Source organism: Emys orbicularis, chromosome 23, assembly GCF_028017835.1.
Source record: "Emys orbicularis isolate rEmyOrb1 chromosome 23, rEmyOrb1.hap1, whole genome shotgun sequence".
In the NCBI taxonomy this organism is placed as follows: domain Eukaryota; kingdom Metazoa; phylum Chordata; order Testudines; family Emydidae; genus Emys; species Emys orbicularis.
Window position 1 is genome coordinate 9,124,352 of NC_088705.1, and position 25,885 is coordinate 9,150,236.

Below are 25,885 nucleotides of genomic sequence, written 5' to 3' on the forward strand. Positions count from 1 at the left end.
GACTAGAGCAAGTGATAGTCACGGCTCAAAAGTCCCCCGTGCAACTCCAAGCAGGCATAGCCCACCCCAGGGGATTGTGTGTAGGCCCACTCAGGTTACAGTCGAATGCTGCTCTTCTAGCCCATTTTCTTTTTGTTGGTGACAGTCACACAACTTGCCCCACATTTCCCAGAATAGGGTCATAGCACCTAGGCGCCCATTAACTATTTATGGTCCAAAAAGAAGATTCACTCAATCCCCAGTGACAATCTGCAGCGACACACCTGGGTAGCCAAACCATATCCCAGAGAAGAAGGATTTCCCAGTGGTCAGGATGCTCGCCTAGGACTGGGAAGACCTGGCTTCAAGTGCTGGCTCTGCCACTGATTCTCTGTATAACCTTGGGCAACTCATTTAGTCTCTCTGTGCCTCTGTTTCCCATCTAGCCAATGGGAATAACGGCCCTGCCCTACCACACAGCAGTGTTGTGAGTCTACTTTGAAGATTGTGAGCTGCTACGATAATGGGAGCTGTCTAAATACCATAGATAGATTCTGGCATCTCCCTCTTGCCCCTCCCACCCAGTGTCATCTCTTTATACTTCAGAGCTAATCGTCTTCTTATACGTGTTACCTAAGAACGTGCCCAGACATGAGAAAAATTACAGGCCTGTTAACTCTTGTATTATTCTTGGCAGGGCTGAGTTCTAATGGCTTGGGCAAAAATTATGATAGTTGTGAATCACATGTGTGTCTGTGAGGGGGTTTTATTATTATTATTGGTTGTAGTTTGTGTTAAGTTGAAAGGACACTCTCAAGATAAAATGTTATAAAACAGATTTAGCTCCTGCTTACCCTGGGGCAAATACAGAGTAACTCTGTTAACTTTAAAGCAGTAACTCCAAATTGACACCCATGTAACTGGGCACAGAATTTGCCCCCGTGTATTTTGTTAATGTTCCTGATACCTTAGATTATCAAAAAGGAAATAATGTTATACACCTAATTTGTTTTTCACCATTTCTGCTGTTGCTTGACCTTTTGCATTTCAGTGAAATTATTCTGTCCAGTTTCACTTTGATTTTGAGTCAGTCTCACTACCTGATTCTCAGGCACTTGCCTGAAACCGTTATGTATGGGTTTTCAGCAGGGGAACGTCAGTTTTTTAAATACATATATATGCATACAGTGAATCTTTTTTAATCATGAAAGAGCACTATGGCGATGAGGTCTCTAAAACTTCCCCCCTTTAAACAAAACTTAAACAATGGTTCTAAAACAAGTTGGTGGAGTCCCTTTAATAGGAGATATTAATCTTAATTAAATTTCCAAGGAGAGCTCGTCAAAAAAAAAATAGAATTTCAATTAAAAGAATCTAAATAAAATTTTCACTGAATTTTAGTTTTATTTATTTACCTGCTTTGGAGCTGGGGTATAATTTTCAAAAGTGCTTAAGTGATTTAGCCACCTAAGTTTCATTGACTGTCAATGATGTAGGCCCTGATCCTGAAAGATATGTAGGCTCCTAACTCTCCTTGGTTTCTAAGGGAGTTTGGCACCTAAATAATTTTTAGAGTCTGGGCCTAAGCACTTAAGTCACTTTTGGAAATGGGACTTAGGCACTTTTTAAAAATTTACCCCAGCAAAAGAAAATTTCAAATTTCAAATTTTCATCAAAAATTTGAATTTTGAAAAAAAAGTAACAAAATGTTAGCTAAAAATGTAATTTTGTTTTTCATTCAACCCTTTTATTACTTTATATTTAATTTCCACTGGGAGAAAATGATGTGATTATAAATCACAGAAGTAAGAGGTGGGAGAAAAAAACCTCTCACAGTAGAACATTAAACAAGCAAGTCTCCGGAGACGGGTAGCTGCAATGCAGGACAGTCTATTTTCAAATGCTTAGCCCAATCTAGCGATGAAATCCGAAATCGGTGCATGCTAGGATAAACACACTGACATCTCCAGGTGAATTATCTATAGGCATAAGTAGCGATTTGTGCATTTTCACTTGCAAACACCTTGGATGCAAATTCATGTGCAACACCTTGAGGTCTGTCTGTGTTGCTCATTAATGAGGGTTGCAGAAAACTCTGTGTGTGTATTGGGTGGGGAGTTGTTTTTGTTGGGTTAGTCCGTCTACAGACTTGGCATTAGCACAATGCAAGTAGACAAGACACCGTTCTGATTATCATGTAGTGTACAATATACCCTTTCTGGTCCATGCTTAACAGCCTAAACACACAGGTGCATTCATGTTAAAAAAGTTACTCAGTTTAAAGTACATGCCTAGAGCTCCCCCACAGAGCTGCTGCCTAAGTAGGCAAATGCATTCTTCCCGTGATTGTTAATGACCACACTGAATTAAACCTAGGGAGTGCTAGGGTGCAGCTCCCAGCACGGGGGCCCTCTCTCATTTAATGTGACCTCCCATCATGAGAGGGCACGGGGCTCCGGGATTTAAAGGGGAACGCTCCCCCTCTGACTTGGCTGGTGCAGTGAGAGAGATCCCCTCCTGTTTCAACCTCCTTTGACCCCTGCTGGCTCCTTTCTGAACTCTCAGTCCTGCCATCTCCCCAGCAGCAGTTTAACCCCTCCCACATGGGGACCTTAGGCCCCTCCCACATGGGGGGCAGGGTTAATACATCATCTGGCAGCACGCTCAAGGTTGGGAAGAGAGAGAGAATTCCACCTCTCATGAACTGCGCAAGGAAGATTCCCGGCAGAATCTGGGATACATTGTTCAAGTCGGCCTCAGGGACCAGGGCCGGCTCCAGGCACCAGCTTAACAAGCAGGTGCTTGGGGCGGCCAAGGGAGAGGGGCGGCACGTGCGGCAATTCGGGGGCGGCAGGTCCCTCACTCCCTCTAGGAGCGAAGGACCTGCCGCCGAACTGCCGCCGATCGCGGCTTTTTTTTTTTTTTTTTTTTTTCCCCCTATTGCCGCCGCCGGTCGCAATTGCGATCGCGGCTTTTTTTTTTTTTTGCTTGGGGCGGCAGAAATGCTGGAGCCGGCCCTGTCAGGGACTCAAGTGTCAAGGCAGGTGAGTGCTAATGAACCCAACCCGGTTACCTTGTATTGGAGTCTGAGTCTGTGACCCAAAGTGGCCTGGGGCGGTCAGGGATCCTCGGGGGTTGGGAGTTGTTGGGGTAACTCTCATAGACTGGCGCAGACGTTCCAGTTCGCTATAGCGGTCTGTGTAGGGCTTGGCTTGGTCTTCTAGCTTTTGTCTGTGCCCTGCAACATTGTGAGAAAATCCGAGATTTAATCAATCACCCTTTGGCTAGAGAGCCCTTGTCAATAAAAAGTGAGACTGGTACAACAATTTACAGTTTGGTCGTATTACTTGTATTGCGGTAGCATGTAGAGGCCCCCAACTGAGATCAGGTCCTGTTGTGTTAGGCGCTGTACAGACACATAGTAAGAGACAGTCCCTGTCCCAAAGAGTTTACAATCTAAACAGCAAGAGTGAAAGGGGAAACTGAGGTACAGAGGGGGGAGGAAGTGACTTGCCCAAGGTCACCCCAGCAGTCAGTGGTGGAGCTAATAGGGGACTGGGAAGGGGGTGACTGCCCCCTTTAGTGGTATGTGTGGTGCCTTTTCCAGCACATGATACACAGAGGCCGCTCTAGGGATAGGCAACTTAGGCAGTTTTTGAAATGGGACCAGATCAAAGCACGTTAACAAATGGCTAATACGTGTCAGCAGAATGCAGACAGTGCGCGCAGAGGCCTCGGCATGGACCATGCTGCTGGAGAGCCCGGCCCAGCAGGAGCCCACAGCCTGGCCCAGCCCCAGGAGGCCTCTCGCTGGACGAGCGCGAGAAAAGGGGCCCCCTTGTGCAGCTAGGCAGCAAGCAGGTAAGTGGCCCCCATCTGCTCCTTGCCCTAGTGCTCCTGCCCCTCTGTGTCCCAAAGCCCTACCTTCACCCCCTCTGCTCCTAACCTTCCAGGATCCTGCTCTCCATTTTCCCTTTTGTCTTAACCAGCTCCCACCCCAGCCTTCCTGGTTGCAAAACCCAGCTCCCCCACTGCCCGGGCGAGGACAGGAAGCCAGGTCTCCTGAGTCCCGATGCCCTCCATGTTGCCCTAGTCACCAGGCCTCACCACGGCTCTTAATTCATTTGGGAAAAGAAATGGAAACAGCTGCAAATGATTTTAAATGCCATTTCTTGGCACGCCTGGGAAATAAGTAAAGGACAAGCTGAATTAAAACCACCTTCATTGTGTTTGCTCATTGCACAAACGACAGAGGTATTTCACTGCAGTCTCCAGGAGTCAAACTGTGCCCAGAGAACTAGGAAGGAAAGATGGCATGGCTAAGCCACAGCAGTGGGAGTCAGGAGAACTGGCTTTGACAGTCACTGTGTGCGCGACCTTGGGAATCCACTTTGCTGCTCTCAGCCTCAGTTTTCTCATCTGTAAAATGGGGAGAATGTTCACCTGCTTCAGCGAGGTACTGCACGGAGCAAGGAATGCTTGTAAAGTACTCTGAGATCCTCAGGCAGAAGCTGCCAGAGCAGGGGGATAATCATTTAATTGACGCCAAAGCAAAGGGAGCATGGAATGCACTTGACACACCATTTTCACATTTGACTGTGTTAGTCAACATGAAACGTCCTCTCTCTCTCTGGGCCAGATTCCAATCTCAGTTACACCCGCGCACACCTGGAGTGACTCCAGGGAAACCAGCAGCATTGTTTCAGATTGACATCGGCGTAACTGAGCTCAGGCCCTGGCCCCTGCTCAGCACACTCTCGGGCTGAAGTATACGAGTCCGCCGGACGGACTGACACTTTGCACGTCTGCAGCACCTGTCATCCAAGGATCTCAAAGCACTTTGCAAAGATGGGTAACACGTTATCCCCGTTTCAAGGGGGAAGGCAAGACGAGGAGTTAGTAGTGGAGCTGGGAACAGAACCCAGGATTTCTGACTCACAGCAGACCACAGCTGCACGTTATCTGATGCAACCAAATAACATAACATACAGGGACTGAAATGCAACTTCAGTTGGCTTTTAAAAAGGGACACTCTCAGCTCTTAAAGACCCCAAATTAACTGCTCCATATTTGCTCCCCCTCCCCCACATATGGTTATAGTATCTCAAGTTACAATTTACAGCCAAGTCGAATGAAAGTAGTTCCCACACTTCCCCTTTACAGATCTTTTGCCCACTGAATCACTATCTTGCATTGGTTCGTCTCATTTCACTCAGGTCTGCATTCTGCAGTCGCTTTGTGCATGGAACTCCACAAGCATGTAGGTGAGAGAAGGATGCTGCTGGGACCTGAGTGCGGGATCTGAGCCTCACTTTGAAAAGCTCCTTGTAAATGTATAGTCCTACATCTCTTATTGCTCATCATAGTTATTAAACTCAAACCTCGTGTTTCAAGGGACACTTTAAAGCTCCAAATTCAGCCAATGAATAAATGGCCACAACTTCCTCTGAAATCAGTGGGAGTGGCACCAAACTATTGAAAGGCAGAATTCCCTCCTTAGATTTGTCATAAAAGGGGCATCTGGGTGTTTTAACAATATCAGGGAAAGGAACAAAATAACAACAAGAGGAATAAAAATATTGCCATTTTTTAAATCAATGTTTCTTTCCCACTCCTCTTTCTCTGCCCCCTCATTCTCCTGATGTGTTGCAGACCCAACACCAGGCTAGTAATGGGAACCAGAAAGCAAAAATGGTTAAAAATGGATTCCAAGCTATGTGGAAGTGAAAAAAGGTCTATTCTAGTCTTTACAGGGCCTTATACTGTGCTCATCACCGAAATACTGTGGGCGTCACCTTCCAGTTGTACATTAAGCAACATGACTGACATCTGTCCCGTTTGGTCTCTCATCCTCCTGACGGGGCGCATGCAGTGAAAATCTGGCCTCTTTAAGGTGTCTTGAGCTGAGCCCACCCACCCCCAAAAGGAGGCACCTAAAATCAGTAGTCACTTTTGAAAAATGTAAGCCAAGGGCCCATCTGCCCGATGAAACTGACAATGTTAAAGCATGGTTGGAAGCCAACTCTGTTATACTGGTTTTTGGCCTTTTGACCCTCTAGCTAGGGTTTGAAAGGTGGCTTAGCTCCATTCCTATAGGCAGGGCCCAACTGTGCAAAACAATTTGAAGAAAGACGCACCCGAGTAAAAAAAAAACCCAACCCCAGCCTCCACAAATAACAAGCAGATTTTTGCACACCCTGTGCTGCTGAGACTTCCTGTCGCTTTTCGCTAGAGCTGGGAACGTCAGACTGTGTCATGCAAGAGCGGAGTCACTATTAATGTGCTCCTTTCATGAGAACGTCCTCGGCTTTTGATTTCTGCAGAGGCTCATTTTATTAAAGCCCTTCACCATCAAACCACACTCAACACACAGAGGAAACCCACACGGACAAATTAACATGAGTGCTGCACCCAGAAAAGGTGGGTAGTTTCCAAGCTCTGCAAACCCCGGCCTTCGCCTGAAGCCCATTGAAATCAGTGAGAGTCCTTCCATTGATTTCAAAGAGCCTGGCTCAAGTCCCAAGAACCCAATCCCAAGAGGGGTTGAGTCTTTTGCATACGGAACCCATCATTGCACTGCTGGGGTGTATTTTTGCCACCAGATAACCCGCAAGGTTATATCATTTTGCTCTCAGATGTCACCCAGCTGTCTCTCCTCCAGTCTAGCAGTCACATTCTGAAACAAATACAAGTAAATGGTGACTCATGTCTTTATGGAAATGTTAAGTCCTGATGTAACAAAACACAGACAGCTACTGACTTGGTCTGCCTCTTGTCAACAAGGAAGACGTTTTTAAAGACAGATGCAGTTTCCCAGTCAGGTAACTTTGATATCCAGCATGATATTAACCATGACAGGTCACCTTATATCACTGATGTAACAAGATCGGCATCACTACATCAAACAAAAACAACTCCATTGAATATTTTCCCTATGAAAGAATCGATGTGAATCTGACACTCTGATCAATAATAAAAAGCACGTTGGAAATTCTGGATGTTTCCTTGGAATGGCGACAGTGAAATACTGTATGCAAGCCATGAAACTGTAGCCCTTAAAGCTGTGCTTTAAAGACATGCTTTCTGCATTAAAACATTTCAAAGGCAAAATAGGCCCTTCTCTTTCTGTTAGAACTTTGGAAACTGACAAGACTTCAGAAACTCCCTGATTGGAACTTTTCATGTGCCTGTGGGGGGGTCTCCCCAGGGTTCTACACAAGCATCTCGTTTTCCTAGATTGCTAAGGAGCCAAATCACCATCGTTTTGAACGTGTCTGCGCTACTGCAGAGCACAGCTAGCACTTGATTCTGTGTTAGACCAAAGGTTGAAATAGACCCCCCAGGTTCAAAATCTCCATCCGGGTTTTGAACGCTTCCAAAGTTCAGCTCTGCGGTTTTTGGTTTGACCCATTAGTAAGATAGGAGCCATGTGCAAAATATGGCTATGCAGCCCCAAGGTTGGGTGCTCAGCTCAGGGGTTTGGGCCCACACCCATGTCAAACAGTATCACTGTGAAGGGCAAGGGAACTGCCTGACACATTCTTTCTCTCGGTGACTTTGGAATTCAGATGTCACGGTCGTTTAGTGTGACCTCCCCATCAGCACTGGCCCTGGCAGGGTGTTGGTGGTCAGGGGGAGATGGTTTTTCTACCCCAAGACTTGTCACGGCTGAAGTCGGTCAGTGCAAACTTTTAAAATTGTTGGGCTTTTTCAGGAAAGGGAGGGGGCACGCGTGGGTTTTGCATTTCGTTCCCCTGGTTTCCGCTAAGAAGAAGGGGGTGGGGAGGTAAGTAAAATATCCTGCTAACATGCAAGGCCCCCTTAACTAGCTTGTCCTCAACTGAAGTGGCTTTAACTGAGGCATCATCAGTGGATAAGTTCTTAATTCATCCATCCTTAAATGGAGACTTCGCCGAAGGAACCCCCATCAGAGGTGTTCTCATCAGAGATGCCCTTAAACAAAGGCATTGTTAAGATACCAACAGCAAAGTCTAATGGTTAGTTCCTTGCTCTATGAGACATTCTGTTGATTTCAACGGCGTTATTACACGTGGTAAATGGTCACCAATGGATGAAATTCATTCCTGTGCAGAGAGCCAGTGCAAGGACTAAACCCAGCTTACGTCCCACTTAACACCTCGAAATAGGCACATCAGTGGGACACAGATGTTGCGCTGGCCCTCTGCATGGTGTGAACTTCACCTCGATCCGAGCACCGGTTGTACAATCAGGTGTACTGTGTAGACACAAAAAGAACAGGAGTACTTGTGGCACCTTAGAGACTACTCCTGTTCTTTTTGCGGATACAGACTAACACGGCTGCTACTCTGAAACCTGTGTAGACACAAACTCTATTTGAAATGAGTAGCCTCCGTAGAGCCTGAGTTATGTGATCTCCACATTCTCAATCAGAACAGATGGGGAAAGGGGGTTTATCTGCACTCTCCCGTAAATTAAAAATGGTGCTGCTGATTTTTACTCAGAAAAATCCACCTGTGGGCTGAGACGAAGCATGGGAGATGCCACGCTACGAGGACTTGGGTTGAGAAAGTTATGAGCAACTGAAAGAGATGCGGGAGGGAAAGAATCGAAATTGGAACTCAGCCTTGACCGTAGCTTCTGCTGCTAGAAGGAGCACAAATACACCGTCCACATATCTGCATATCAGTCTATCTGCGCAGGATGGCAAATGGCAAGCGCCAGTGTTGTTTTGGCTGGCGTACTAAAGTGAAGCCCAGAAGTTCAAGGGAGGGGGAAGAGACGGACCCGTCTTTTCGCCAGCCTAACAAAGTCCACCACAGATAACTCATTATGCACATGTTTGAAGTTGGCTTGCTTACGCCACTTGGAAAGAGAATCAGTCACGCCGAGTCTTTGCTTTGGCTTCCTCCTGGCTTCTCAAGACACTGCCGCTACTGTCTTTCTCTAGCCTTGAAAGAGAGAGCAAAGTGTCGCACTACCCTTCAGCCCGCCTGTTCTGTCAGAAGATTTACACTGACTTTAACAACCAAAGGAAAATAATATTGAAGGGCGGGAGGGAGAGGTTGATGATAATTTATAAAGATTTTTTAGCCTGTGGTGGTCTGTGATGAATGGCTGCCTATAAAGGGATGAAAATAAATATCCCTTTTTGAAGGAAATAGGTTGGCTCCAGTCCAGCTGGCAGGGAGCAGAGAGAGATATGTTGCATTTACAGTAGGTCTTTACTGTCTGAACTGAGAACAGTGGGAGAGATGTTCATTATACACAGCCTGGTGCTGATTAGCTGAATTTAAAACCAGCCGACTGGTCCGTAGCCCCCTTACTCGCCTTTAACTGTTGGGAAGCCCTTTAACTCTTTCTCTGCTCCTTCCAGCCAGCCCCGCCCCCACCGTTGCTGACTGATGTGGCTGTTTATGGAGTAGACTCTTCTGGCTGGTTTTGTGCTATATCCTCAGATCCCAAAAACCTATTTAATACCCTGAGAAAACAGGTCACCGCTGCAGGAGTCTACGTGTCCACCTAGGGTGCTATTTTCAAAAGGGCCGAAGTGACTTGGGAGCCTACATTCCATGTTCGGAAGGGATTTAGGTACTTAAGAGTCTCAGTCCCACTTGATGATGCAAGTCAGAATAAAAGCGCTTTGCATGGGGAACTGTGTCGGTGGTGTGATGAATGGGCACCTCCACCTTCAGTCTGGGCAGAGCACAGAACACCTGCTCAGTCGCTCCAGAAGCCCAGAGGCTGCCTTAGAGGTACACTCCCATGTAGGAGGCTGGGCTCCAGTGGATCAGTGCAGTTCACAGACCCGCTGGCCATACCCCTGCTGTGTCATAGGAACCTGCTGGCGGCGTCTACAGCATCTTTGCTTCCTAACCCCGTGATTCATTGATTTTGGTCTTTATGGGACGAAGACGAGAGGCAGGTGGGGAGCCCCAGGGATTTGACCCCTTAGCTGCACCCCTCTCTGCGTGATATTGATTCATGGGAAAGAGGAAGACAAAATAACACCAAATCATTTTTCAGCCCCTTCCTCCACCGAATACAATTTATCTCCCGTTGATTTCAAAGGGAGCCTCTGGTATCCTGCAGTGGAAAAGCAGGGCCCTGGGAACAACTTGATCGCACTCTGAGTCAAATTCTCTTCCTTTCTCTGCCACAGCATTTGAAGTTATTGGCCAAACCGCTACGCTCTTCGAAGAGCAAGGGACACGGCCTGGCCCTGAGATCTGTGGCACTCTTGTGGTTTCGTTTGATAGCTCAGGCGCTTGAGCTGTTGTATTCCCCGAAATGAAACCTTGCTTTTAGCATCGACTGTTTTTTTTCCACAGCTCTTGCATTATCCTCTTAGATTTGCTAATCCTGCCAAACATAAGCCGGGATAACCTTATTAGTACCTTAGGAGATACGTTCCCAAATAGGCCTGAACAATTCCCTTCAATTCTACACCAGCCTTCATGTTAGGGGCCTCCCGGTGCTTCAGGCACATTCACAATACCCTCTGTGACGTAGGTAAGTAAATACTATTTGACCCTGATGGGTAAACCGAGGCAGGGAGACGTTGGGTCAAATTCGGACCTGGTCTTATTGAACCATCGACCCCGCTCTTCGCTCATCAGTGACATCAGTCTTGCTTGTAGGCTTCTCCCTCAAGTACCTCTGTGCTTTCCCCCGGGCATGGGAAAATCTTCTCATCAAAGGCTAATTGGACCTGACAGCGGCACAGAGCTCTCCTGCCGGCATAATTAAACCATCCCTAACGAGCGGCGGTAGCTATGTCGGCAGGAGAGCGTCTCCCGCTGACATAGCGCTGTCCACACTGGTGCTTTTGTGGGTGAAACTTTTGTTGGTCAGGGGTGGTTTTTTTCACACCCCCTGACCGACAAAAGTTTTACCAACAAAAGCGCTAGTGCAGTCACCACCTTGTGTTCCTTTAAATCCCTCCTTAACAGAATATTAGGACAGGTTCTCTGCTGGACTGTGCCAATTGACGCCGGCTGAGGATCTTGGCTGTGGGTTTCCAAAAGGCTTTCAAGCAGGAAGTGTTGCAATCAGATGGATTCTATAGAAAGATGGTTTTGTACTGCGCAAGCGACACCGGTTCTGCTCGCTCGTTCTATTGTATGGTGATGCTTAGGATGGTAATTTTAAGTGAAATCATTTTAGTTATATGCTGGTGATTATAAAAGGGAAGCTGGGATTTGCTACGTGAACTCCATGCAGCAAATGAAATAGCTAGAGGGGTGAAATCGCTGGAGCCCGTATCATGGTCTTTCAATATTTCTGTTAAAGCTGAGATTACACCCTGGAATTATAGCACACCAGTACAATACACCTCCAGAACAGGCTCAGAAATAATAAACCTTTGTACCTATATAGCTCCTGTCACACAAAGATCTCAAAGCACACTACCAAAAACTAACTTAACTGAGGTAGCAAATATTATTATACCCATTTAGCAGGTGGAGAAGCTGAGGCCCATGGTCACATAACCAGTCAATGGTAGAGCTGGGAACAGAACCGAAGAGTCCTAACACTTAATCAAGGGCCCTAAACACTAGACTGCACTTCTCTCAATGCAATGCACCTCCAAAAAGGGCAAATGGGCTCCTCAGATGTATGAGCGAAGGTATTTCCAGGGAAGAGAGGGGCGTATTAATGCCATTGTACAAGGCACTGGTAAGACCTCATTTGGAATACTGTGTACCATTCTGGTCATCCATGAAAGAGGAATTCAAAGTGGAACCAGTCCAGAGACAAGCTCCTAGGATGACTGGGGACTGGAGGGCCTGTCTTATGAAAAGAAATTAAAAGAGCTTGGCTCGTTTAGCCAAAAGAAAGGCTGAGAGGGGAAGCTAATTGCTTTTTATAAATACATCAGGGGGCAAACCCCAGGCTGGGTGAAATGTTATTTATGTTAAAAGATAATGTTGGCACATAAACAAATGGGTATAAACACGTTTAGGCTGGAAATTAGAAGAAGGTTTCTAACCATCAGAGGAATGAGGTGCTAAAACAGACTCCCAAAAGGAGCTTTGGGGGCAAATAACGTAATTAGTTTTAAGAGAGAGCTGGACAAATTTATGAGTGGGGTTGTATGACAGCGTTGCTCATGGTGATGAGCAGCTCTGACAGTCTCTTCTGGTTTATGTCTGATGTTCCTAAAATCTCATGCTTCAGGGCTACAGCTGATCACCTGCAGGGGTCAGGAAGGGATATTTTCTCCCCCAGCTTATCCTGGCCACAGCTGAAGCTAGGATACGGGACCCAGTGAGCCCATGCTCTGAGGTCACACCCAGCTTTCTCTCTCTCATGCACTTAGTTGCCTGGTTCTTGCTCAGATGCTCAGGGTCTAACTGCTCACCATGTGTGGGATCAGGAAGGAATTTTCCCCTAGGTCAGATCGGCAGTGACCTTGGGGGGTTTCACCTTCCTCTGCAGCATGTGGGCGTGGGTCACTTGCCAGGATTATCTGAGTATATCTCACTTAATCAGTTCCCTGCCATTGCAGGGGCCTTGGGCACTGGTGCAGTTTATAAATGTCGGTACCTCCTTATTATCTGCTTGTGCCATATAATAATTTAGTCTCCTGTGGCTGTAATTTCGGTTGCTGGGTGTAGTGTGCAGGTGCTGGGTAGTGCTGGTGGCCTGTGACGTACAGGAGGTCAGTCTGAATGATCAAGGGGTCCCTTCTGGCCTTAAACTCCATGACTCTCTACTTCTCTTCGGGTTTTGTTACTTGGGGCTCATTTCTTGAGGTTATTGTCCTCAACTTCCCTTAGAACTGGAGGGAACTCAGCACCATCCAGCGGCAGGCCCATATGGGTTAAATGAATATATGTGCATGGAGCCTGGACTCAGGAAGAGAAGAAATGGAAGGCTCATGTCGGCTAACAGAACTTCTCCAGTTACATGTATCAACAACAGACCTAAATTACTTCTGTAGGAATACAATGCACGGTCCAGGCCAGCCATGCACGGAAGGTTGATTCCCACCCGCTGGGATCGAAACACAGGAGCAATGGGAATACAAATACAGGAATGGTCCTGTCCAGCAAGTACTGATTTGCAAGAACTTTTGTGCTAACCTGGAAGCTCCCGAAACCTAAGTTAGAGTCTCCTCTGACTTCAGTTACTCCTGATTTACACCATTTCAAGAGGAGAACCAGGCCTCTACCTTTATTCCATAACGGAGGTCAACAACAATGCAAATTGCAGATCCTCAGCTGTGTAAATCACATAGCTCTGTTGTAGATAGGGCCCATTTAGGTTGCTATGCACAAGATGGTCACAGCGGCTACCCCCTATTCAACAAAACACTTCAGCATGACTCATTTAAGCAAATGGAGTAAATAGGACTATACACATGCTCAAATTTAAGCACGTGCTTAAGTACCCTGCTGGATCAGGGCCTAAAGCAGGGCAGATTTAGTGGCTAGGGAGTGTCATGATAGCAGATTTGGCCTTTGTGGGTTTCTTTATTTAAGTTTCCTACGCAGCCCATCAACCGCACAGCATCTCATGCAAACACCATGAGGAGAAGGCAGCAAAGCTCAGTCCACGCATTCTCTTTGCCTGTAATTTGTCTTAATTAAAAGAGCAAACAGGACAGGGAAGTGAGGAAGGAACTTCCAGGCCTCCATCCAGAAGAAGCACGACTTCTAAGTAAAGACATTTTGAGGCAGACGATTTGGCTGTCAAATGCAGTCACTTGGCAAGAAAGACCTTCCCCCTTTCTTCAGGCATTCCATGAACTTCATGCCTTCTGACTAGAGTTGGTCGGAAAACTGATAAGAAGAGTTCCCATGAAAAATGTCCACTGCAAAAAATCCACCATTTTTGTTGAACATTTGTCATGGAAATTTTAGCGCTTTCATAAGAAAGGGGTGTTATTATTAGGGCTGTCAATGAATAGCTGTTAACTCAAGAGATTAACTCAAAACAAATTAACTCAATTAAAATAATTAATCGCAATTAATCTCACTGTTAAATAATAATAGAATATCAATTGGAATTTATAAATATTTGTGGATGTTTTTCTATGTTTTCAAATATATTGATTTCAATTGCAACACAGAATACAAAGTGTACAGTGCTCACTTGCTATTATTATTTTTTATTACAAATATTTGCACTGTAAAAAGATTAAACAAAAGAAATAGTATTTTTCAATTCCCCTCATACAAGTCCTGTAGTGAAATCTCTTTAGTGAAAGTGCAACTTATAAATGTAGATTTTTTTGTTACTTAACTGCACTCAAAAACAAAACATTGTAAAACTTTAGAGCCTACAAGTCCACTCAGTCCTACTTCTTGTTCAACCAATTGCTAAGACATACAACTTGGTTTACATTTACGGGAGATAATGTTGCCCGCTTCTTATTTACAATGTCACCTGAAAGTGAGAACAGGCGTTCGCATGGCACTTTTGTAGCCGGTGTTGCAAGGTATTTACATGTCAGATATGCTAAACATTCGTATGCCCCTTCACTCTTCGGCCACCTTAGGGTCAGTCTGAGATCAGTGCCCCAGTAGGACACTAGGGGGCACTATGCTGCTGGGGTCCCGTCATTCAGGAGACCCGTCAAACTGAGCTGCTGACCATGTGAAAAAGCCCTTAGCGAAATTTCAATCTACATTTTTAGATTCAACTACTCTAAACTCTCCCTGCCATTTTGACAAATTATTCCTCTGTCCCACACAGTGGTGTAGTACTGCTATGAACTGTTGAGCCATCGCTGTGTTACACCCCAGAGGTGACCGCATTTCAGTGGCGGACAAAGAGATCATAGTAAACAGCGGGACTTCAGTAGTATAGCTGGTCAGGCATTTTTCTGGAGAAGTGTTTCTTTTTTGCTGAAAAATGCCAAATCTTCAAATCCAAAACTTGTTTGTGGAACAGGGTCAGTTCTGACAAATGTCCCAGCTCCAAGCATTTCTGGGAAAAGGTTTCATAATTGTCAAAATGTCCTTTCTAAAGGAAAAGTTTGTGTGGAGGGTTGGAGTGAGAAAGGACTTTTTGCTTAGAAATGTTAGTAAATTTAGCCTCAAAAAATGGTTAAAAAGGAAAAGTTTGACTAAGAAATGAAACATCGAATTCTAAATGAAACGTTTTGATTGACCCAAATGAATTTATTTTTTTTGGCTTGTCAGTTGGAGAAAATTTTCAAGGTTTCAGCTTTTTGTTCTGATTTGAGATGGGGGAAAAAATTCCAAATCTCAAAAAATCTTGCAAGATGGGAAAACTACTTCATGCCCAGCAATCTTCAACAGTTGCTTTGCCTGGGTAAGAAATGAGAATCACAGTGTTCTCTTCTAATACCCTTCACCAGCGTAGCTGAGAACCTCCCAGAGCTAAGAATTAACAGGGAAGCTAGCATCTGTTATTCAAGGCTTCCTTTTCATCCACCCCTGAGAAGAGGATGGGTCCCAACAAATGATAAATCAGCATATTTTTAAATACTTTACATACTTTAAAGTAGAACCAATTGTAGCAATTTTCAATCCACACACAGCCCTCTGCGAAATGCATTCAGTCATTTCGTTCCATTTCATTTTGTTTGTTTGATTTCCCCCCTCCCCTGCTTTCCCGTTTTTCACAATTCCCGTTCAAATTGGGAAATGTTTTTATCTGGCTCAGGGTACGAAGAAAAAGAAAACCCCTAAAAATACCCCAAACTGCAACCCTGGGGGAGCATTTCAGCAACTCGCCTGCTCTCCATTATACATAAACATCTCAAGTTCAAGTTTAATTCATCCCCCTGAGAAACTATTTTTTGCCAAGATAAAGATCTTGAAATGTACTGCATTGGCACAATACATCCTGTATCCTGAGTCTGAAATCAGGCTTCCGAGAAGCAGCCCCCCCCCCAGTATTAATTATCCCGTCTTCTGGTACGGTACCAACGTGGAGTAAAATTTCCTCGGGTCAAAGCGGCAGCAAATGCTCCTGGTTATCACTCTAGGGTTCTACGCTGTACATGGATTATGGGCATAACACAAACAGTTGGGTATGTTCAGCAGAAAGACCCAGCTTCGCCCCGCCGCTGACACCAACAGGGAGGCGTTAAACCGGGCAGAAAGCAACCAGGGAAGCAGGGGCACTACAGCATCCTCTCTCCCTCCTCCAGATGCACCCCCAGTCTGTGGATCTGGGGCTGCACAGATCAAGGGTATGCATGGCTGGGCTGGGCAATGACTGTTCTCTGTGGCCCCCTCTACCTTCAAACAAGCAGGTATTTCCTTGTGGAAAAGCCAGGCGTCTCTTATCAGCATCATCTTTCACAAAATCACACTCAGCACATTGATAACAACCCCTGCTCCCAGAGAGGGGTGATGGAGCAGTAGCTGGGGCCGGGGGGGAGTGGCAGTAAAGCTGCAGGAGGAACCATGCTTCTGTTGACAGGGGAGGTGATAGGTCCATAGAGTAGAGCGAAGGCCCTAGGACACCATTGGATTCCCCCATTGATCTCAGGACACCTACAGGTTTTGTAGGTCCCATTCCCTCCCTACTCCTGTGTGGGGTGTGATGGGGGGACAATTTGCAGAAAACTGTGAGTGAGTTCCTGGCCTTTCCACAGACTCCAGCTTGGTTCGGAATAAGCTTTCAGACTAGGATCCCTTTGGCTGGAAAAGCGAGGCTGGCAAGCTCATGCATAACACAATACATGGGATCACAGTCGACCCTAAACAGGAGGCTATTATTAAAGAAAATAGACAGAAACCACAAAGCAGGCTTCTTCCACATGGCTTGAGTTCCAGCTTTGTCTCCCTTGTTTACCAGGGACCACACCCTGTCTGGAACTCCATACAGCATATAGAGAAATCTAGTGATTGAATAATATGCTATATGCAAAAATATTACAGCGGGGACAGTCTATCCCACAGTAGTTCACTACCTATCCTAAGCCAGAAATCAAGAGTGGGAAAAACAAACAAACAAGAGCATCTCAGAACAAGGTTCAGTTTAAACACAAGTGAAGCTTCAGGGAAGTTCTTGCTCTTCCCAACAGGGACGGATTAATGCAGGGGCATTAGGAGCTGCAGCCCAGGGCCCCGGCTTAAGGGGGGCCCTGCAAAAATAAATTACAGGCAGCGATCTCCAACTCTGGGCTGCTAGAAGTCCCGTGGTGCAGCGGGGTGCTCAGGCAGGCTGCCCCACGCCGCTCCCGGAAGCGGCTGACTGCTAGCATGTCTCTGTGGCCCCTGGCGGCTGGGGGGAGGCTGCTCTGCCCACTGCCCCCGCTCTCAGCACCATCCTCACAGCTCCCATTGGCCGGAAACCGGCCAATGGGAGCTACGGGGGCGGCGCTTGCGGGTGCGGGCAGCTCCCGGAGACATACTGTCCCCGCAGAGGCCGCAAAGGCCGCAAAGACGTGCTAGGAGCCATCCGCTTCCGGGAGCAGCGTGGGGCTATGGCAGGCAGGCAGGCAGGCCTGAGCCCGGCTGCACCACCAGCCGGGAGCCGCCGGTGGTAAGCACCTCCCGGCTGGAGCCTGCACCTTGCACCCCCTCCTCCACTCCAACCCCCTGCCCCAGATCAGAATCCCCTTCCTGCACCCAAACTCACTCCCAGACCCCGCACTCCCTCCTGCACCCCAATCCGCTGCCCCGACCCCTTCTGCACCAAACTCCCTCCCAGCCCCCGCACTCCCTCCTGCACCCCAATCCCCTGCCCCAACCCCCCTCCCAGACCCCGCACTCCCTCCTGCACCCCAATTCCCTGCCCCAGCCCCTTCCTGCACCCAAACTCCCTCCCAGACCCCGCACTCCCTCCTGCACCCCAATCCCCTGCCCCCGCCCCCTCCTGCACCCAAACTCCCTCCCGGGAAAAAGACTTGTATACGGGGCCCCACAAAATCTAATAACCCCGGGCCCACAGGAGAGTTAATCCAGCCCTTCTCCCCAAACCAGTAACCCTTGCCCAGACCCCCAGGCCTAGATTCTTTACTACAATCCTCTTATTCTCCACGCAGCTACTTTCAGCTGTTCATTCATAAGCCACGTTACTTTCCCCACATCCCAGGGATGTCTAGAGATTTTTTTATATCATAGAATTTATGGCCAGAAGGAGCCACTGGATCATCTAGTCGGACATGCGGTATAAGACAGGCCATGAATTGCAGCTATTTACCCTGTATTGAGCCCAGATGCTATAGAGATCGAATCATAGAATCGTAAGACTGGAAGAGACCTCGAAAGGTCATCTAGTCCAGTCCCCTGCATTGAGCTCCATGTCTGTTCTAAAGTTGCTTCAGACTGTAATAACATCACTATACAAATTATTCCGTTTTCCTTGAGGAGGAAGTGTGCTGTGGATTTATGCAAATCTGCCCGCAATGCATGTCAATGTGATAAAAATATCCTTCAATCACCCTTCCCAAAATACTACTTGCTTGCTTCGCCTGGGCTGACGGGCAAGCAAAATATCATTAGATTGTCATCATCCCAGACAACCCGGGGTGGATAGATTTTGTACCTGGCCTGGTTTGGTTTAATGATTTAAAGATTGCCACAGTGAGTCAATCATCACCCCGATCTCCGTGTAAGTCAGTGGAGCTGCATTGACTCCAATGGGGCTACATTGATTTACATCACCCGAGGATCCGGCCCATTAAGTCTAACATGGGATCAAGAGAGGAAAAAACACAGTTGTCCTTAATCAGAGCTGCAACATCATGCATGGAGAAGTGGCCTTGCAGTTAGGGCAGTGGCTGCTAACTCAGGTCCAATCCCACTTCTGCCATGGGTTCCATGCCTCAGTTTCCCCACTGTAAACTGGTGGAGGGGGGGAAATAATCTACCTCCCAGGGGTATGGCAAGACTTCATTCATTCAATGTGAGCAGGTTTGATACTATGGTGGAAAACAGTGCAGAACTATTCTAATAATGAACAGCTTCCTTAAAGCACTGTGAGTTCTGTAAACAGCCCCATTGAGAAATTTTCTCTACCTATTGTGTGGCTCTGAGGTCTTAGTTTCTCAAAACTGCTAGCAATTTGCCTTGAATGAAGTGCAGTTTACAGAGGGGGGGGGATGTAATGAGTACATTCATGCACCATTTAATTTAATCGTTTGACCCCCATGCAGTCATATTTCTGAGAGGTAATTGGAACCTTTTTTTTTTTTTTTTACACAGTGCAAATAAAGGAAGCCCTAAAAAGGCGCTCTTTGTTACTAGTAATTACCGAGGAGTCAGAAATTTGGCCAGACTTGATAATTGTTGTCGTTTCTTGAAAGAAAGAAAAAAAAACAAGCCCAAAGCTGGCAAAGAAACAACCAACCCTACAGTTTATTAAACAAGTCATTTCATATGTGTTATGGTGTTTAAGCCATTAAGGCATGAAAATATGAAGCTGGTCAAAGAATGATTTTGCAAGGCCTGAGCCTTTTAATAACCTCCCCAAGATGAACTCTGGCTCTGCTAGAAATACTACCAGAGCTTGGCGAACGGGTGCCATGTGACACGGTGGAGGGCATTTGCTCTCCCAGTTTAACCAAAAGCAAAGGTAAAACCACATGGTGTGAAACTGACTGAGCCAAAGCCCACTGAAATCGATGGAGAGAGCATCCAGGGGCTGTGGATCAAGTGCTCTCGCGAAAGACACCAAGCAGGAATGAATCAGTGCGGAGCTCAGATTCAGAAAACAAAATTGAGATGAAAGGTCTGGAGAAAACAATGGCCCTGGTCTCCGTTCAGCATTTCCTGTCAATGTGGTGGAACGTTTGTGAGAAGGGCTAATAGATTGGGAAAGGTGGGGGGGGAGGCGGGGGAGGGATTATTTTTTAAAAACTCTCTGAGGATAGAGTGAAAAAACATACAACCCTTCTTTGTTTAAAAAAGAAATGAGAACACTCTGTAACATTCTGGGGACACAGCCCGCCCAGGACCTGACCTGGAATTGTGGGGACTCAAAGAAGGGCGGGTGGCCTGCCAGCCTAGCCTAGAGCTGCAAACATCCTGGGTGCTAATCCTGCACAAAGAGACAGCGAAGCTGAGAAAATTGCAGCAGGCCAATGGGCATGGCTTAAGAACCTGCATTGAGGGGTTAGGGCCTCCCAGAAAAATTCTCCCAGGTTTCATGCTGAACCCCGTGCATCCTGGAGCAGGAGATTAGTGGGTGCTGGGTGGACACCCATGATCAAGAAAACTGATAGTTCTGTGCATCACTATCAAAGCTCAGTGCCTTGTATTGGTTTTAAGGATCTACCAAGTACTTAGGGAGATGAAGCTCTTCTGCAACCACTCCCACCCCCCAGGCACCTCCAAGTCCAAACTTCTCACCTCACTTCTACGGGACAGTTCCTCAGCTGGTGTAAATCTAATGAGGCCAACAGTGCTAGCCTGATTTACACCAACACGGATCTTTATGCAATGCTTCATTTGTAATGAAAGCCAAGCCTAAGCACTGTCCTTGTAGTAGCTGGAACCAAAACAGGATACAAACATCCCTAAACTCCGTGGTTCATCTCGATTCAAACGACCAACCGGCCCCTCTGGCTCTAAATATCCCCCCCACTCCGGAACGTTCTATATGCTGTATTAAGTCAGGTGAATTTGTGCTTTGAAGCTTTTCCTCTCACATATGCGTGTAGTTAACCTCACAGTGGGTGCGGTACAGAACACAAGGACTGTTTCAATCAGCTGTGTACAATACGACCCCCATTCCCCACCTTCCGGCACCCAAAAATCTCCCAAGTCTTTCTTTCTGTGACCCAAATCCCAGAACCCTTTGCAGCCACAAAGGATAGTGGGGTATGCTAAATCCCAGGATGGTTCCCCCTCCTAATGTGGCTCACGGAGGATCACTGTTGTATAAGACTCAGATAAGAATATTCTTTAGAAAAGTGGAATGGCCATGTGGTTTTGGGGACGGTGCCTTTAAGGGCTGGGCTTCCCACTCAGACAGTCTGGGCCATACAGAATTTGTAAAGAAAAAGCACTTCAACACCTTTCAATAGCGCTTTAAAAAAGAGACCTTTACACCAGTTCCTGAATCTCCTTCGGGATCAGGCTAGATTCTGCCCTTCGATGTGCAAGAATGGGCAAAGGAGAAGGCGCTAGAAACCTCAGTGAGGTGTTCAGATTTCATGACAATGGGTGTGGTATGAGAACCGAGATAGATAAGATAAGATACAGAGCGCGTGGGCAGCAAGAAATGAGGCGTGCCTGCCTTTGATATAAATATACTGCGGGATGGGGTGGTGCGATATAAAAGGTTTTAATCAGCATAGGTTTGGGATGGCAAAGCCACAAACTAGTTCTGTAGATCATCCCAAGTGAGTGCTGATATTTAAGGTATTTAAGAAGTTTATGGTGCTATGTGCTATATCCCTCCATCTGCAGTGCTAGGCTGCCATGACTAAGCAAAGTTCCCATTCCGATCCCTTCCCCTCCCGCCATACAGATAGGTATTGAAGTAACCAAGTCCTAATCAGGACTGATTCACAAAGATAAAGGGGCTTTTCCCAGCTGGATTTCCTATCCCTGTAGCTCTCTCTCAGAGTTCCTCCCTGCCTTTTATAGCCCTGAGTCAGAGCTAAAGTGACCCATCTAATCCAGCTGCCAGGGTGAGTCAGCAGAATAGCTCTGTAATTCCCTCACAGTGTCCTAAAGCTTGACCCACAGAGAGTGCCTTAAGCCACCTGAATCCAAACATACTAGTGGAAGAAGGGAGAAACTAATAATAATTGCACAAACGTCTAAAAATAGCTCTTCCATAGATCATGTCATGACTTAAAAACCCAACATGTTACACAGGCCTGTATGCCAGGAGCTGCACGTGCTGTAAGACTCAGGCTATTAGAGTGGCCATCACAAGTCATTAGCAGAAACATGACCACAAGCACTAAGTCGGTGTATTACATGCACATATTAAATCAGTGGGAACTGCACAATATCACCATTGAATCAGGCCCATTTTACGCAAATAGCCATTACTATGCATTAATTTGTTCATAATAAGGGAGAGTTCATTCCTGCCACTGTTTCAGTGGACAAGGAGAATGGCACAATCTTAATTAATTCATTAAGTCATCATGAATATTGAATTTGCAAAGGAAACATATTGCAACATAGACAGAAATCATTTCATCTTTCAACATGTCTGATTATTAATAGCAACGCAGTAGGTATAAATACTGTTGTGATCTGTGGACTTTACAACAGACCTGCTGTTAGAGGAAAGATTCTTCTACAGGAGCTGAATTCTGAGCTGGAAGGATTTTATATTTTCCTCTTATATCATTTAATCCTTTACCTTTGGGCCAGCATTAATAAGTAACAGAAAAGCAAACCACTAAATGAAAAGAAATGAACGTCATGCATTAAAATAACATTATGGCCACTCAGCCGACATTAGCATAGAAGGAGCAATGGATCACACAGAATCTTCCCTGGGATAAATACGTAGGCTGGGCCATTTTTGTGCATTTCTCATTACAGTAGCCTGCTTGCTTGTCTACTCGGGTTTTTGGCTGGAGGGAGAACATCTATTTTAAACAGGTTTTCCAACTGTGACTGTAAACATTAGAAACAGGCTTGACGCTTGGAGCTGTCTTAGCCCTCGCGATGCAAATAGGGAAGGCTTTGAACATTGCCTGCTCCTGTTCCTCTGCAGCAACGATCAGATCTCACAGGCACCGGCTGCACGGCATTTCCACTTCCCAGAAGAAACCTTTGGCAAATCCCTTTGTCCCTGTTCAATTCTCCTTTCAGGGCTGGAAGAGTCAATCTTCCTCGGGGTTTCTTTACCAGCCCCTTTTGGGAGGAAGGATGGTCTTGTGATAAGACACCGGGCCGGTCTCTGGGGAGAGCTGGGTTCAATGGGCTCCATTAATGGTTATGATTAGCATTCATTCGTATGATCGTATTGCCTAGGAGCCCGTCATGGAACAGGACTGGATGGTGCTAGGCGCTGTACAGACAAAGAACACAAAGACAGGCTCTGCCCCAAAGAGCCCACAACCAAAAGATAAGGCAGGAGACAAAAGGTGGATACTGACGGATGGGGAAGCACACGGAAACAATGAGACAATGTTGATCAGCGTGACGGGCAGCTACCTAACCATGGTAAATCATATAGAATCATAGGACTGGAAGGGACCTTGAGAGGTCATCTAGTCCAGTCCCCTGCCCTCATGGCAGGACTAAGTATCTAGACCATCCCTGGCAGGTGTTTGTCCAACCTGCTCTTAAAAATCCCCCATGATGGTGATTCCACAACCTCCCTAGGCAATTTATTCCAGTGCTCAACCACCCTGACAGTTAGGAAGTTTTTCCTAATGTTCAACCTAAACCTCCCTTGCTGCAATTTAAGCCCATTGCTTCTGGTCCTATCCTCAGAGGTTAAGAAGAACAATTTTTCTCCCTCCTCTTTGTAACAACTTTATGTACTTGAAAAATGTTATCATGTCCCCTCTCAGTCTTCTCTTCTCCAGACTAAACAAACCCAGTTTTTTTTCAGTCTTCGCTCATAGGTCATGTTTTCTAGACCTTTAATCATTTTTGTTGCTCATCTCTGGACTTTCTTCAATTTGTCCACATCTTTCCTGAAATACTCCAGTTGAGGCCTAATCAGCGCAGAGTAGAGCAGAAGAATTACTTCTCGTGTCTTGCTCACAACACACCTGTTAATACATCCCAGAATCATCTCAGAATGTTTGCCTTTTTTTTCAACAGCGTTACACTGTTGACTCATATTTAGCTTGTGATCCACTATGACCCCCAGATCCCTTTCCGCAGTACTCCTTCCTCGGCAGTCATTTCCCAGTTTGTATGTGTGCAACTGATTGTTCCTTCCTAAGTAGAGTGCATTTGTCCTTATTGAATTTCATAGAAATAGAAATAGAAATAGAGCTGAAAAATTTTCAGGGGAACGGTTTACTGTAGAAAATGAAATTTTTGATGGGAAAAGGTCAAAATGACTCATTACAGCTTTCCTGGTTCGATAACGTTGACACTTTTTAAATATAAAGTCAAAGCATTTTGTTTCTCATTTTGTTGAGACTTTTAAATTATATCCCGATATTAAGATGATAGGATATTTACATGTACTATATTTAATATTAGAATGATTCAGCGTGATCTAAATGATTTGCCATTAGTAAAAAAAGGTCCAAATTGATTTTTTTTTTAAACTTTCATTCCACAGGAAATGTCAGCACTTTGCTCCGACTCGGAACAAAAACAGATTTTGAAATGTCGGCATTTCCTGCCGAATGGAATTTCCATTTTTCAGCCAGCTCTAGTTGTTAAATTCTTGGTTTCTTTGTGACCCAGGGCAAGTCATTTAATCTCTCTCTGCACCACAGTGCCTGACCTGTAAAATGGGAATAACAACACTTACTTTCTCCCCTCCTTTCTCTGCCATGTCTATTTAGATTGTAAACGCTTCCGGGCAGGAACTGTCGCTTACACTGTGTATGTACAATTGGGCCCTGACTTTGGACCGGGCTGTAGGCACTACCGCAATGTTGGTAAAAAATAACCACCACCAACTACGGTGCTGTGGAAAGGTTGCACCAACTCTTATGGCTCAGGCGGCAGAGTTCTCAAAAACAGTGGAGGCTAGTGGAAGGGCAACTGGGAGACTAAAGCACCTAGACTCTAATCCTGCTCCGAAACCGACTTGCTGGGTGACCTTGAGCAAATCACTTAACGTCACCAGGCCAAATCCTTGGTGACGCATGTGCATGCCCACTGAAGTCAGTTGGGGTTGAGCATGTGTAACTAAGAGCAGGAACTTTGTTCTCAATTTCTGCCCCCCTAAAAGGGGGGTGATAGTATTCATCTACCACAGAGGGCAGGCTGTGAGGATTAAGTAGATAGTGAGCCCCTTTTCTGCCTTCAGTTATAGCCATGTAACCCTGGCGAATTGAAGTGGGTTACACAGGGGACAGCGTGAGCACTCGGTGTATGGAAAGCTCCACCTATGGCCTATGCTTCAGGCCGATGACTGAAGGTCATGTCTTGGCTGGAGTGGGATTAGGGGGTACCCTCACATTGCTGAATCCACTCTGAAGGCCAGTGTCTCACACTATAAAACAATAAGGAAAGAGGGCGGGGCTTAATCTTCTCCATATCCCCAAAGGGAAAATCAAATATTCATTCACAAGGCTCTTGCACATACCCGGCCCTAAGGAACCAAGTTTGCTTGCCTCTTGGAGAAGAGCTGACCTACAGATGTTTAACATCTGTGGGGCTGGCAGTGGATGCTGAAGGGAGCTGTGCCAGGTGAGGAGGGAGGGTTTTGGTTGCTCAGAAGTGGGATCAGCTGGTGGCTTTTGGGGGGAGTTTGTTCCAGCCTCCTGCTGCGGTGTGAACTGTTCTTAATGTGACCCGCCCTCCCGACTTGGAGTGTTTGGGTGGCAGTTGGCAATTCTGATGACATTTTACAAAAGTAAAAAAATGTCAAACATCTCAGCTGCTCCCAAACAAACACAAACAAAAAAAGTCAATGACACATGGGTTGTCTAACTCATACCAGGAGGAAGGAGTTTCCCTAAAAATAGAATTTTCAACCGAAAAAAAAATAATCTAAACTGGACATTTTTTCTGCCCAGTCATGACTCTTCATGACACAATGTGATCACACAATGCAAAAAAATGTCATGTTGTGACCTCAGGTTGCGATCTGGCGACATTTCCCCCAGCCTGAAATAGTTTACAGGCCAGTTAAACAGTGCCATGAATGGCACATGAAGAATGAGGAACTGCCCTGGTAAATTTCAGACACTCGTTTGCAAAATTCAGGGTAACGGCAGCTTCCATACTTCAACATTATGTTTTGCAGGGTAAATTAAACAATTCGCTGCCTGTCTCACTTTCTAATCTAACATCTCTCCAGGTTTTTATACCATTACCATCACTATCAATGTCCAGTCCCAGAAAGATTTCAAAGTGATTGTTTTAAGAACAATATTATGGGC

General features: G+C 46.0%; 1 protein-coding gene across 1 annotated transcript in view; it reads right to left on the reverse strand.

Moving 5' to 3' along the window:
- RUNX3 (RUNX family transcription factor 3) overlaps window positions 1-25,885 on the reverse strand; it is a 116,882-nt gene that overhangs the window by 16,677 nt on the left and 74,320 nt on the right. Inside the window, 1 exon segment of the mRNA XM_065421724.1 lies at window positions 3,053-3,217. Within this exon segment, the coding sequence (XP_065277796.1) occupies window positions 3,053-3,217 (165 nt within the window).